Source organism: Artemia franciscana, chromosome 6, assembly GCF_032884065.1.
Source record: "Artemia franciscana chromosome 6, ASM3288406v1, whole genome shotgun sequence".
Classification (NCBI taxonomy): Eukaryota; Metazoa; Arthropoda; class Branchiopoda; order Anostraca; family Artemiidae; genus Artemia; species Artemia franciscana.
The window spans coordinates 35,052,798-35,069,128 of record NC_088868.1 but is presented as its reverse complement, the minus strand read 5'-3'; the positions used below and the strand labels follow the sequence as shown (position 1 = coordinate 35,069,128).

General features: G+C 31.3%; 1 protein-coding gene across 1 annotated transcript in view; it reads left to right on the top strand.

Moving 5' to 3' along the window:
* The window catches only part of LOC136028353 (microtubule-actin cross-linking factor 1-like), a gene marked incomplete in the record, with an annotated part of 451,602 nt that overhangs the window by 401,941 nt on the left and 33,330 nt on the right, over positions 1-16,331 (top strand). Inside the window, 7 exon segments of the mRNA XM_065706142.1 lie at positions 2,173-2,199; positions 3,790-3,846; positions 6,363-6,449; positions 10,618-10,710; positions 12,665-12,842; positions 14,207-14,324; positions 15,929-16,155. Coding sequence (XP_065562214.1) covers positions 2,173-2,199; positions 3,790-3,846; positions 6,363-6,449; positions 10,618-10,710; positions 12,665-12,842; positions 14,207-14,324; positions 15,929-16,155 — 787 coding nt within the window.

Below are 16,331 nucleotides of genomic sequence, written 5' to 3'. Positions count from 1 at the left end.
ATACACTTGCACTATTTTTATTTATTTAAATTGTAAGAGCAGAAGCAGTAACAGTAGTATCCCCGAAAGTTTCAAATTAATGCCCCCAATCGTGCTCGATATATCGCTGAGGTGTCTTATTGGCAACTTTAAAGACAATGCCTTTTGATTTATTTTAAAGCAACATTTAGTTTTAAAGCACAATGGGCCAATGGCATAAATGCGGGGGGTTGACATGCCTAATATGCCTAAAGACATAGCTGCTGGACCGGTTCTACTATGGTGAACAAAATAGCTGTCTCAAAATTTTGACTGGATGTGTTAGAAAAAGAATGGGCTTGAGAGAAGGGCTGCTTGCCCTCCAATCTCTTGGTACTCTTAAAAAGGGCCAGACACTCGTTTTGTAATTGGAGTGCAAGGGGGAGGACTTCCATATATCTTCAAGGGGGAAGATCTCCATATATAAAGGGGGAGGACATCCATGTATCATATTTCTAGTAAAGACATTTTAAACAAGTAAAAACAAAGTGAAAACATTTTAAATGTTTGTGTTCAGTAAAGTGCAAATTATGTTCTAGTCTTTAGAAGGCCTGGGGGTTGTCAGTCCTACTCATGTCTGTTTGCTCGTTTTGAGCTTGACTCGGTTATTCCTTGTATGATTTAAATAAACAAAATACGTTTAAAATGTTTCAATTTTTTAAACTTTGATAAATTCAAAATTATCAAAACTTTAAGGAATATATATATATATATATATATATATATATATATATATATATATATATATATATATATATATGTATATATATATATATATATATATATATATATATATATATATATATATATATATATATATATATATATATATATATATATATATATATATATATATATATATGTAAACATATATATATATATATATATACATATATATATATATAAATATATATATATATATATATATATATATATATATATATATATATATATATGTAAACATATATATATATATATATATATATATATATATATATATATATATATATATATATATATATATATATATATATATATATATATATGGCTCCAGGGCATAACTTACTTTGCCCTCAAGGCTGTGGGGGTTGTCATCCTCAAAGACATAATTTTCGGTCTTTTCAATGGAACAAAATGGCTATCTCAAAATTTTGATTGGATGTGTTTGGGGAAATGGTGGGCGTCGGAGAGGAGTTAGTTGCCCTACAATCAATTTTGACTATTAAAAAGGGCACTGGTCCTTTCAATTTTCAATTGATTGAGCTCTGTTTTAAGTTTACGACAACAAATGGCCATCTCAAAATTTCTACCAGATACATTATGGGAAAATACGAGGTATGGGGAGGGGTCCACCCTCCGATCACTCTAAATCTCAGAAAGGGCACTTAGATTTCTGATTAGCAATCCAATGAGCCCCCTCCTAAGTTGATACGATCACCCTTTCTTTATAAACGTTATAAAACCCTGAAGGTTTTAGGGGGGTTGTCATTCTCAAAGACATTATTGCCGTACCTTTCAAATACGTTGAATAAATGGCTATCTCGAAATTTTAATTCAATGCGTCTGGGTAAATGGTGGGCGTGGAGGGATGTTAGTTGCCCTCCAATCACTTTCGACTTTTAAAAGGGGCACTAGCCTTTTTAATTTTAGATTGAATGAGCCTTTTTTGAAGTTTTTACGACATTTCCTTCAATAGGAAATGCCCTGGACCATCAGATAAGACGATTTCTACATTTTTAATGAATTGATATTTTATTAGACGAAGTGACTTTAATTTGTATTTGTCATAATTGTTCAAGATAATTTCGTTTTTCGACTTCATATGTAGGCTGCGGAAATTGAAACAGAGTACCTCTTTACATATTTTAGCTATTGAATATCCATATGCTTTAGATTAAACAATTTTTTTTTTTACTGAAGAATTTATTAATGTATATTTTTACTAATATAGGCTATATGTATATTTGCTGTATATATATGTATTATATATATATATATATATATATATATATATATATATATATATTATATTTACTAATAATCATATGCTATAAGAATAACAGTGATAATAGTAATATATAATATAATGATTATATCTATTACTACTAATAATAATATATTTACTAACATATATATATCTTTATTTTCAACCAGTCCTGCACCTCGATTCTACTACACTCGGTAAGTTATTAGAATTGTGGCTGGCATGATCTAGCTTCTTTTTTTTTACTTGTCCAAAAATTCAAGTTCAAAGTTTTAAAAATTTTAAATTAAAAAAAAATAAAATTTATTTGCATATTATAATCGTAACGTTTAGTGCTTTGTAGTTCATGAATTTGAACTTAATTTTGAACTCGCTGAATTTCAATGTTTGTGATACGTGAATGTTTAGCCTCGTTTTCGTTCGGCTCTTTTTTGTATCTCATTACCATTTTATATTTGTTTTTCCTTTTTCTTTAATTATTATTATAAGTAAATTTCTCTTAAGAAATATAAAAGATGATGATTAAAGATCAATTTAGAAAATAATAAAAACAAAGAAATAATAAATTTACATAATATTATTAAGTTCTAATTAGGCTATTAGTATTGTTCGTTAATAAACTTGATTATCTTATATTATTTTATCGACATATTATAAAAATCGACATTTTATGGAGATATTTTTTCCCTGATCTCATGCTTTTCCAGATATAAATCTATTTTGAAATATGCATGTTATTTAGTTTTGTTTTTCTAAATACAGAGGCATGCCGATCACCATATATATATATGAGAAAGTAGACGAAATCAAATGAGCGTAATGAGATAGAAAAGAGACGAAAAAAGTGTATCTGTTTTGTGTTTCAAGTAGTATTTTTTAATCAGGGCCAGATTTGGGGTACGGGGACCTTCACTTTCTAGAAATTAAGGATTTTCAGGGGCAACCGAACTACCTAATGATAATTGTTTGCTATCACCAACTCTTTCTTGGGCACAAGTGTACGGACTTGCACAGGGAATGGAGGGGGAGGGGGGTAGGGTCCCACTGGAAATTCAGATTTTTCTGAATTTCTCGGTATTTTTTAATCCAATTGATCAAAAAAAGTTTGTTTTCTAATTACTGGCCCCCTGCAATAATAAATTATGTGCCTAAACCAATGGATTCATTAATTGACTGACAAAAAGATGTGTTTATAAACTCTGCGCTTGGCCACTGTGCAGGTGGAACCATGTCTAAAAGAAATGCTTTAGTATTTTCAAATATTCTCTTGGTTGAATTTTATTTTGTTCTTGTGGCAATATTAGACAAAAAAAAATTATATTGAAGTTGCATCCATTGTTGTTATTGATTTTTTTGTGATTTTAGTTCTTATTTATAATTATTTAAAAATGGTTCAAAAAGTGTTCAATATTTCTTAATTATTGTTATTTTTGAATAAAATGTATAATTTTTTTTAAATTTAAGATAAAAATAATATTCATAATAGCCAAGATTAAAATATAGTGATGTTTGATTGTTATTTCTAAAAAAAAGGGGCAGGGGCAATCAGTAAATCTCTCTATTGTAATAGGTCTCTGAGGCATCTGAAATGTTTTTAAGGCTTCTTTTCCCCTTCAATCTAATCTGGAGGGAGTGGTATCTAATCATACGACTAGTTTACGTCCTTCTTAAACTCCTTAAATGTGGCCCTGATTTTGACTGTCTCATCTTTCTCTAAGCTCCTATTTTATATTGTTTTCTTGGACACTTGCATGTGGTATGTGCTTGATTTGTCTTTTTCCTCGCAGCCATAAACCCAGCTCTCGCGAATCTACCCCTGGACCAGTGCTGCCACGTAAAACTAGGTATTTATTTCATTTTATTTATTGCACACTCTGATTATTTTAGGGAAATGTTTAATGCTATGATGATTCGGTCGTCAAAAATGGAAACACTTTAAAAGGAAAAAAAAAGAATTTTGAGCACTTGTGCTTGGAAGATAGTAAAATGAATGAGTTATTTTCTTCATAAATGATAACAATACCGTATATGCATACCACATATTCGATTGTGAATGTGTGCTTAAATAGAATAGAAATAAATTTAGCATTATTATTAGCAAAAAACGTGATCCCAAACAGGATGTGTCGTATGGGTTTGGGGGGAGGGAATGTTGACAACTTCCCAATGTTTTCAGCCAGTCAGTACAAAAATTTGATTCGGTAAAATAGTTTCGCAATGCGCTGCTTTTTGATGACTCAAATCTTTTTCCGTTAGGAAAATGGGCTGATGGAAGTATTGATGTAATAACATAGCTAATAAGTCCGATAACTATGTCTTTGGGAATTTCATGACCTTCCATGAATCTGTGGAAGGGCTGTAATTTGCACAATTTTCCCATTGTTCACATATAATGGTTGTTATTGGGAAGTATACGGACATTCTTGGGGGGCATTTTATGAGGGAGAGGGAGTTTTCCGAGGGGTGAATTTTTCACAGGGATGAGATTTTTCTTGATGGGAGAGTTTCTCCGGGGGAAGTTTTACAGGGGGGAGATTTCCTGCCATGATTTGAAAAATCCTCGGAATTTAAATAGAAAACAAAGCCTTTCAACTGAAAGTAAGGAGCATCATTAAAACTTAAGTGAACAGAAATTATTCTGAATATAAGGTAACCCCTTCTTTAGCCCTCGCTCTTTATGCTAAAGTAAAGGACTAGTGGCAATAAACCCCAACAGAGAATAAATTATTGACGGTAATTACTCTTTTCCTTTTGGATGGCTAAATTATGCCCAAAATGGGTTAAGATGCAGAAATTACTTCTAAATTTGGATGTCCTAAAACGATAAGATATTTTGAAAAGACATTCTAAATATTATATATATATATATATATATATATATATATATATATATATATATATATATATATATATATATATATATATATATATATATATATATATATTTCTCAAATTATCTAGCATCCAAACACTTACTTCCAGTAGCTTGATCATAGTATCTTGAGTCTACACTGGCTAAGCGTAACGAAACAAAATGCGCAAAACAGTGAAGAAAAACAAGAAAACGAATAGTGAAGATATATATATATATATATATATATATATATATATATATATATATATATATATATATATATATATATATATATATATATATATATATATATATATATATATATATACATTTATATATATATAGTAAAAAAATATAGAAAAGTGGAGAAAAACAAGGTAAATCACTGCTATTGAAAAAAAGAAATGCGCAAATAGTTCTGTCGAGACCTCTGCTCAGAAGTCTTTTTAGATGGAAAAGTAATAAAACAATACAAGAAAGGTCCATAAAAAAAGAAAAAAAAAGACAAACCCTAAAAACAAAAAATTGAAATAGAGAAGGTTCATTCTTAAGCATGACACGCCAAAAGGCAGTGGTCTCGACTAAAATGTTTGCATTTTTCTCTCTTTTTTCACTTCCTGTGATTTATTTTGTTTCTCTTCCTTTTTCAACATTTTCCCACTGCGTTAATAGATTTATCAGTTTTTATACTTTTCTGCATTTTATTGCTTCTTTGACTAAGTTAATATTAAATGCATATAACGCATATTAACTTTTTTTTTACCATTCTCAAAAAAGGGGGATCTCAAAAAATGTTTGCCTCTTTTCACTAGAAATATGAATTTTTTTTCTATACTTGACTATGTTTTAATCGTAGTTTCAAATGAGAAATGATCTAATTCAGAGAAAAAAATTGAATTTATTCGTTTAATATTTTTATTTGTGGTTTTAAATGTTAAAATTTGAAATAATTCTTTTCAGGTTATTTTTTGTTTATTTCTAAAATTTCAGCACTATACATCGTTTTAGCAACTGTATTATTATTCGTCTTATTATGTTTTTGTTGTATTATTATTTTATTGTTAAGCATCCAAAACCTTTAATTTTATAAGTCGTGTATAATAAACTTACCAGAAATTAGGATTTCAGTATATTTGATGAAGACTGATTTTTTTAGTTGCTAAAATTTAACTTTTATTTACTATAATTTTACAGTGATCTGAGGCATAATTAGATTTATTCCCGGATATGAGTGAATTAATTTTTCTTACAGAATTATAAAAAAAATATGTATTTTCAGTTTCTTTGTCTGAATAATGTTCCTTCAAAAAAACTTTTATTTGAATTGTATTTGTTATTTTCTTGTTTTTTTCTCTTTTTTTAAGACCTCTTTTGACATCTTCATTTTGGGTATCGTTCTGCTGAGACTAGCCTTCATGCCCTGCTACTTCCTGCCTTTTTTATGACATTTTTTGTGACATGACTTAGCATTTATACATGACAAGTGATATGACATTTATTTCTTAGTCAAGCCATTTCTGACCGCTCAAGTCCTGGTCGTGAAACATCCCCACTGAGGGAATACCCCAAACCCTGGATGACTAATGCTGCTAGGTCTGTACTCTGAATTAAAATTGGCTTCACTAAATGCATAACGCTTTATGAAAAAGGCTAACATCCATGGCTTAAAACAGCGTTTCCTTATATCGGCCTACCACATATTTTTAGTATAATTTTGAGAGTTTAGTAAATGATGAAAATGAGCTAGATTGCAAAGAATCCGCTAATTGAAACTATTGAATACCCACCAGAGCCGTTCATGGGTTTGTCGCTAGGGGAAAAATTAATAAAAGTGTACCAGCCTCACCTCAAACATAGGCAAAAAAAGCCGACTTGATAATAGTGGGCCACTCCGGCCACGACACCTGGGGCAGCTGCCCCGGTTACCCTCTCCCCTCCTCTTTGAACGGCTCTCATACCTCTAGGTCTAGATTAAAGAATGTAAATGTACACTGTTCTTTAATGTATGCAAATATAGATAGCCGGTAATTGGGGGAATGGCTTGCGTGGTGGTGAATCATCCTATCAGGTAACGGTCATTAAGCCACTCAAAGCGCAGTGAATTTTTTCAGACCATATTTTCAAGCCAGAAAGTTTTCAAAGAAAATTGAAGGGGCTATTGCTTCTGTATTTGATTAATCTGTGCTATAAAAGAGAAGAAAAAGAAGAGAATTTTGGTATACAGATTTTGTATACTTCAGTAATTAAGGCTTTCCAATTTTGGCTTGTCGATTTTTTTTTCTCTTCTAATCAGAGTGTCTATTTTACAATTCGGCAGTTTTAAGACTTGTTTTTATCTATGATTAATTTTTTTTTTGCAATGCGTTTTTCGCGTTGCAGGGCAAATAGTGTTTGAGATTTTATTAAATCTTAGACGTTTTTGGCACAGTTTTTATGACTAAGGGCATCTGTTAGGAAAATGCGTCCTAAAAAAAAATAAAAAAAAAAAAAAAAAAAAAAAAAAAAAAAAAAAATAACTATATCCGTACCACTGAACACGATTCTTTTAATAAGCAGAAAAATACCGAGTCTAGGAGTGTTGCTCTTGTGATAGCAGGTTAACGATAATTTTTGAACGAGGAATTTCACTTCTAATGAAACCCATATCTCTATGATTTCAATTTCTTATCTCTAACTTTTTTCTAAGTTGTTTTTTTTCCTTTTTTTCCAAGGCTCTGAAACGATTCCTGTAGTACTAGGAAACGTTTAAAAGCATTGTCCACTGTAAATATAAAAGGAATTTTGGCATAAAATAAATATTTTTTTTAAAGCCGCTTCTGCTTGATTATATCCACTAATTTTTCTTTCGTTACATGCTTAATGATTAACATGCTATATAACGTACGTTTTTTGCTACTGTATACTAATAGAACTTTTATTTCTAACAGTTTCTGTTTTTCAACTTTCTGTTGATTTTTCTTAATTTTTTTATGCGTTCTTTTCTTGTTAAATAGTCCTATCGGTACTAAGAAATTGGCTATAATATATATATATATATATATATATATATATATATATATATATATATATATATATATATATATATATATATATATATATATATATATATATATATATATATATTATTATTATCCTCAGGCATAAAAAATAAAACTGATATAACATTTATTCTTTTAGTTTTAGATTTCATGATAAAAAGAAGTATCCAAATCATACGCAGACATGCACTCTTTCTTTTTTTGGGAGGTGTGGGGGGGTTATAATTGGAAAAAACACCACCAAAGACGTGAAATGTATTGATAATATATAACAATATTAATGTAAAATTGGAAATATTTGGATGTTTCAACGGCTTTTGGGTTAGGCTCTAAGCCGGACTTCATCTTTTTGCGTTATGTGAAGAACACCTTGCCACAAGTTGACAAAATCGAAACGGGGATCATTCAAAATGGTTTTTGAAGTATCATGAGAATCAAACGGTGAAAGTGCCTTTTGAGATTTTTCATATTGACAATTTCATTTGGTTTAAATCGAAGAAGGAACTACGATGAAGATTCTACCGATAATTAATTATTTAGTGTCGCTACGTTAAAAACATTACGTGAGTCAGAACTACCATTTTTTTCATCCTTTAAGTTTTGGTTAACAATATACCCTTTTGCTAAAAAATTTGTTCAAAGTATACTTTTAATACCGTACGAAATTTGTCCAAAGTATACTCTTAATACCGTACAGATTGATTCAGATACAAATGTACTTTAATTATTATTATTACGATATATTATTATAATTATAATTATTATGTACTTTAAATTATTGTTCGTAGTTAGTGTAAACTCTTTTAATGGTTAATCGTTGTCTTGAAAAGTCTTTATTAACCTGTCTGTAACGGTATCCTTTCCTTCTGCCCCAGTTAAATACAAAGCAGTGGATTCACTATAGTCCTTAATTGTTACTCTTTAAATAAAAAAAAACACTTTTAGATTAATAATTAAGAAGTGTCTATAACGCGTATTCCACACAGGAAAACGTTTTTGGCTTTTTCTCAGCAGGACTTGTCCAAATTACCTTGTCATCGCTACCCAGGAGTTTAAGGTATAAAAGTATGTCAGAACACGGGAATTTGGGGTGGTTACAAAATATGGGGCTTAAAAAGTGTAAACTGCAGTTTAACAGTGCAGCAGACTTATTGACCTCTTGACTGAGATTTGCCGTAGAACCACAGATTATGAGTTTGAATGTATTTGCTGCATTTTAAGAGGATCGTTTCTTATATATGACTGTGGCCTTGTTTCAATACTTTTTTAAGTGGACTCGTCTAATTCTTTCATATTTGATTGGTAGCCGTGCATAAAGGGCAAATACTTCATCATAAAACTATATACACTAATTATTTTTCACTAAACTAATAAGTCGCAAATCATGTACTTCCATATTTATTCTTATTTTCTGTGATTGTGTTATCGGTTTTTTAGTTAATTACCCAAATACTAGGTGTTAGTCCTTCTGTATATATTTCTTATTCAAGTTAGTGTAACCTGACGGAAAGGACATCAAAATGAAAACATTTTCTGCGCCCTTAGATCTATTCATACCTGTGAACTACCATTTTTTGTTTTTCCTTTTTTTGTTCAAAGTTATAAAATTTTTACCAAATTTTTGTCAGTGTTGTCATGTTGAACCGTGCAATTAAGTAAGCAAAATTATTTTATTAAATTTGACAATGCTTTCTTACCGAAGAAATTCTAACAGTAAGGATTATTGATGCCAGAGACATCTACATCTTCAAAGGACAGCTATACCTTCTCAAACTGTTTGTTGCCATATGTTTTTATCCTGATTTTTTACTCTCGTTTCTTGTTTTTAAATTTGGTGCTCGATGCTAACAACAGCTGCATAACTGTATAGGTGGTCTTTTTCATTGAAGATTGAATTCAGGATTTTCCGTAAATTTTTAAGATATATATGGCAGTGCAAGTTTCAACTTAACCAATTCAAACAATCAAGTTTCATTTTCATTATCCTTGACACGTTAAAAATCAAGAAGAATCAACAATTCAAGTGTTAATTTAAAAGGTCTTATTTAGTGTTTTGATTGTAGAGGGTGCCAAATAAAGGAAAGGAAATGTGGGTGAGAATCAGCCCTCCATCAAAAAAGCTAAAAAATATCGGCACCAAACATTTTAAGAAGCTGTAGTTTTCTTTTTGTCTTTCGGACATCAACAGATTGTTATTATTTAATTTTTACAGATAAAAATATTTTGCAATCCAAATAATTAGTTTTGCTTATTTGTTTCTATTGTTCAGTGTGGCAACACTGACAAAAATTTGGCACTGCCTTAAATATTTCACAATTTTGAAACTATCAAAAAAAAAACGCAAAAAGTTTTTTGCGTGCTGATCAATGGTCTACTTTTCGTAAGTACCGATCTCCTTATCCACTGCCTTTGGCCGGGAGTGCAATGCGGTCGACTCAGACTAAGCTTACAGAATCGCACCATTGACCCCCTTTTCAAACCAAATAACCAGCGACACCAGGACTCGAACCCATGTTCTAAGGATTTCAAGTTCGTTGCGCTAACTACTCGGTTAAGACAGGCCAAAATAAACAATCTAAGGAAATTGTTATTTCGGATATGGATAGAACCGAGATGGGGCAAACAATGTTTTTATTTCTCCCTGCTTTTTCCCTGCCTTTCTGTGTTCTCACCCTGCTTTATGTGCTATGTCTAACCTTGTGTTTTGTTTGCTTTCAATGTAGACTCAGTCCAAGTCGTGATGGTGAAGAATTGCAACACTACGGCCCCAGATTCCAAAGCATAGCCGCTTCTGTTGGCCTCCTTCGAAAAGGAAGGTAAGAAAGAAAGGCCAAAATTTGCCTTCTTTCTAATTTGGATGATGAGTTTGCTGCTAGCTTTCTTTTATTGACTTATAGCAGAATTTTTGAGACATCATATAATTTCTTTTAAGAAAAGACGTAACTAGCATAAAATATTTTTGGGAAATTTTTTGTTCTCTGAAAAATTGAAGCTTTTCCTTTGTGACTCTTTTTTCCTTAAAAAATGTGCCAAAAGTGGCTGAAATGCCACTCATCTTCTCTGAGCTAAATTATAGATTCTAAGTATGGATATCCCCACTTTTAGAAAATTCTCATTTCACTTGTGAAATAATCTTTTGTTTTTTTTTATGTTTGGTATCTATTTTTGTATTTCTGGTATCTTTTTTTTCTTTTTCTTTTTATCTCACAAGTCCACTAATTTAGAATCTGGGTATATTTCCTCTTTCCTTTGAAATCTGGCAACTGTATACATTTGTAATGTATCTCATGTTATCTCAAAACCAATATCTTCTGATGATAATATTGTTTTTGGGTTCTTCTGAATATTTCTTCCGAGTTGTACGAAAGCTTTAAACAGAAACAAATAGTGCCTACAGGTGGCCTTAAACAAATCCATTCGTTTTATTTTTCAGTAAAGGCTAAATTAGATATCTAAATGTGTATTTATCCATTTCCGCTATGCAAAAACCATAGGGCCTTTTTCTCGAAAATGTTTCTTTTCGAGAGATCTCTTTTCTGAAAGCATATAATCAATTGCTATTTTCAATTAATTTTTTTTATTTAACAGATCCTTAGGCTTGATTGATTTTTTTTTTTTTTTTTTTTTTTTTTTTTTTTTTTTTTTTTTTTTTTTTTTTTTTTTTTTTTTTTTTTTTTTTTGCTTGATAAATTCGTTGGCTATATTTATTTTCTGATTTGTAAAATAAAAACTGATAAAGTTGAATTGTAGAGAAGCAATGGTGGGTGAGGGGAGGGTAAATATTCGTACGAAAATAAGTAAAATCTGCACAAATATTAGCTTCAGTCAACCCAGAGTTCCCCCCCCACCCCACTCATTCGTGATCATCCCCCTTTCAATCTAGCTCAGCAGATGGGCTTGGGCAATAATTTCAGAAGTTGGAAAGCGTCAGATATGATCTTTACGTTTACCGTGACGATTTGCGTTTTGTTTTTCTTCAGTAATTTGCCTTCGGCACAGTTCGGTTTAATAGCTAGTTTTTTTGTTGTTTTTTTTCTTTGCCGAAGTATTTGCTTCATCTTTTCTTTTTAATTGATCACTAGCTAAAAGTCGCTTGTCTTTTTTGTCTTTTTCTTTTCTTTTCTTTTTATTTGTTTTTTGTAATATTCTGTTTCTTAATATGTTCGGTTTCCCTTTTTGACATAAGCTTAATGAATAATATGATTGTCTGGCTAAAATACCTCGTACACATAAACCAATGAAATGAAAGCACATTTTTTACAAATATTCCTCTGATGTGGATAAATTTGATATTGTAATGTTTAACATAAAAATATGTTGACAGTTGACAGTTGTGCTATTAATAATTAATAATATAATTAATAATTAATTAAAAAAGCAATTAATAATATTACTACATTTGGTTTGACAGTTGTGCTATTAATAAAAAAAGATACAAACGAGTAAAATCGCATTTTGTTTATATGGAAATTTATCAAATCATGTTGATCCCCAAATTTTTTGTAGGGGTCGTGAATTCTCGCTAATGTTTTATCTTTGGATTTTCTTTACTGTTATTCCTATTGATATTCCGTCTTCATATTCCAAGAGGGCTGAATTTCCTTTATGTCAAACCCTCCCCTTCCACATGGCCCCTTTCGGGGAACACTCATGTTGGGAAGAAGGGCTTAGAGATGGTTACAGTTTTATTGATTAAAGTTAGAACATAAAAATTCCTATAAAAAGTTATTTTTTTTTTTAACCAGTTTACTGAAATTGTATATTTTGTAGTAAACCTAGCATCACCGAACCAGTGATAAAAAATCCCCGAGCCCGCCAACTCTGGGATAAATGGAGGCACGTTTGGGTCATGGCCTGGGACAGACAGAGACGTCTCAATGATAGGAAGTCATATCTTGATGATGTAGAAAAAGTCAAGCATTTCTCATGGGATGATTGGAGAAGAAGAGTAAGTTATTTCTAATTTCTAAGCAGTTATGCTCAGATTTTATTTTCGTTTATCCACTATTTACGGTTTTTATGCACATGTCCAATAGATAAATATTACTATTATTATTATTTAGCAAATTAGTAGGTAGACTTCCAACTTACAAATAGTTTTTTAGCACCATTTTGGGTTTTAAAAATCCTTTGGGTGGGATCCCTGCTAGCAAGAATTACCCATCTTAAAAGTGTCTTCTTATATTACTTGGTACAGCATCAAGTTTTCCCCTCTCCTTCTCCCTTTGGTTAATTTGTTATTAGTGCTATGTGACACTTTTGTCAACTTTTTCATTTTCATGCGGGAAAAACTGCCTCTGCGTCTATTTTTATTCCAACTTTTATTTACATCGTAAATTCAAGGAATTTAATTTACTTTTTTGTCATTTTTATTCTTCTTTTGTAACTTTCACTGATGTCCCGGACGTCGTTGGGGCCATCTTCTTTACACGTTGACGGACCAGCTCTCTGTAGGATGTGGGGTCATCTGCTTGATTTATAAGTTGCAGCAGGTCGTTTCCGAAGTTGTCTCGTCATCTCTACCTTAATCTGTTATACCTTCGAAAATTACTTTTCCCATTCGTGACTTATCCACCCGGCGAACTTGGCCAGATATCTACGTTATTGTAGGTGCACTCTCTGGAATATTGTTGTTTTTTGCTTCAGTTGTTCCCGAAACTCTTAGACAGAGACTTTGTCGAGCCATGTTATACTGGCTTTGCGGCGAAGGCATTTTGTTTCGAATGCTGAAATTTTTCGCTCGTTCTCCAGTTTCAGAGTCCGCGTTTCGCAGGCGTATAGGGCAACAGGAACAATTAAGGAGTCGTAAACGAGTTTTCTTTGTAAACGAGTCTAATTTAAACGAAATTCCCATTTTTTATGAAATTTTTCGCTCGTTCTCCAGTTTCAGAGTCCACGTCTGGTAGGCGTATAGGGCAACAGGAACAATTAAGGAGTCGTAAATGAGTCTTCCTTGTAAACGGGTCTAATTTAAATGAAATTCCCATTTTTTTTTGTCCCTTCATTTATCAACTCTTTTTACTGTTTCTTTATAACAGTGAAGGGTTTGTCGAGCATGTTTTGGGAATTTTGCTCATTTTTCGATCTATTCGGATTTTTTTTTTTTTTTTTATTTGAATTTGATTTTTTTTTTATTTGAATTTGATTTTTTTTTTATTTGAATTTGATTTTTTTTTTTATTTGAATTTGATTTTTTTTAATTTGAATTTCCTTTCTTTTTCCAGTTCATATTCTTTTTTCGTTATTTGCTTTAGATATGATTATCATTATTTTTTTTCTTTTTATTTAAATTCTCATCATTTATTATTTCAGTTCATGAGATTTATGAATGGTAAGAAGTCCAGAGTAACTGATCTCTTCAGGAAAATGGACAAGAACAATGAAGGTGCCATACCCAGAGAAGACTTTATCGAAGGGATAATTAGAACAAGTTGGTTTTATTTCCGTCTTTTTTCCTTTTTCTTCCTCTCTAAATTTATCTATTCAGACTAAGTGTGCTTTCCAAACACAGATGTCAGCGTTTCAGCTAGTCTTTTGGTCCATTCAATATCGCTTTGGCGCTTTCTTAGTGCTACGCAATTGGTTTCAGAGAGGCTGATAAAAAGGGGGGGGGGCGTAAGGCATCATATACAGAGGAGACTTCAAAGTGACCATTAGACCAAGTTGTTGTTGGGATTTTTTTTCTTCTATTTTTTTTCCTACGTTTATTTGTTCAGATTAAGTGTACTTTTGAAACAAATGTAGGGTGATAAGGGGGGGGGGGGTCATGCACAGAGGAAACTTAACAAACCGATGATTAGATCATGCTGGTTTTCTTTCTTTCTTTTTTCTTTATCATCTTCTTTCCTGTATTCACTTGTACAGACTACGTGTACTTTCGAAAAGAGAATTCAACGTATCAGGTACTTTTTATTACCAAGCATCGATTGTAGATGCCAAACAATGGAAGGGGGTGGGGAGGTGGTGAAGCACATAGAAAAGAGTTTATCCGAAGGATTAGAAGAACAACTTGATTGTTTTCCTTTTTCTTTCCTATCATTTTCTTCCCCTATTTATTTTTAGTTAAATCTTTTTTTTTGAATCTTCTCGCATCTGATTGGACAGAATTAAAAATTGTCTAATTTTTAAATTCGGATTTAGCTTTTCAGCTCCAATTTAGTAACACATGTTCTTTTCAGAGAGGGAGAGAAAAAAATAGGAAGTTTAAATATCATACATAGAGGGGTTTCTGCTGAAAGGATTATTAAAACAAAACTAGATTCTTTATCTTCTTTTTCTCTTTTTAATATCCTTTTGTTCTAATACCAACATAGACTTGTTTATGAGTTTTAATTTCACTGTTGCCAGATGATAACTTAAAAAATTTGGGTTTGAGTTTGGGGACGCTCAAATACTTAACTAAAAAGCATTTTAATGGGAATAAATTTCGTTTTTTGAGTTTTCTATCTTCTTGTTAAATAACATAATAAAAAGATTTTATTTTCAAACGCCTTACACGGTCATGCCAATCATTGGCAGTTCTTGCCATAAAAAGGCACAAAATGTATAAAATATGTGAAAACACAGCCATAGCCATAGTCATACAAAATTATACATTGATTTGAAATATCACAGAGTCAAACGAACAAAAAGAATAATGAACTAAAAATAAATATATACAGTTATTGTCGAGTAGGTGCAGAATTAAAAACCTTGGCGAAAACAGTTGGTATGTAATTACCGAAACCTTATCTAATTACCGAAAACTTTATGAATTAATCTAATTACCGAAAACTTATGCTTTTATATTTCTCATAGTTTATGTCGTTACTTTATGTGACACCATCGACAAAACAGTTGTGAAAACTGCGAATAGATCCATAAGCCTTTTTTATTCAAACATGAGGTATTTAAAAAGGTAATAATAATTTTAGAAAAACCAAATATCCTTGAAAAAAGATAAACCTCTCTTATAGGTGTATAAGAGACACCTGTAACCTGTTGATGTTATTACATAATAATCTTTGATTAAATAATAATAAATGATTTTTATAGAGTTGCCAACAAGCCGCCTTGAGATGGAAGCAGTGGCAAACATGTTCGACAGAAATGCCGAAGGTTATATAGACTGGAAAGAATTTATGGCCGCACTGCGACCTGACTGGGAAGAGAAACCTGCATCTGATGCCGAAAAGATCCATGACGAAGTCAAGCGACAAGTACAAAAGTGCACATGTCGAACAAAATTCCGAGTTCATCAAGTCGGAGAAGGAAAATATAGGGTTAGTGTTTTTTTTTTCTTCTTTTTCTTTTTTGTCGAGATGTGCCGAATTTATCAAGACGGAGAAGGAAAATATAAGGTTAGTTCTTTTTTTTCGTCTGTTTCTTGATGAACATGTCGAACAAAATTCCGAGTTCATCAAGTCGGAGAAGGAAAATATAGGGTTATTGCTTTTTT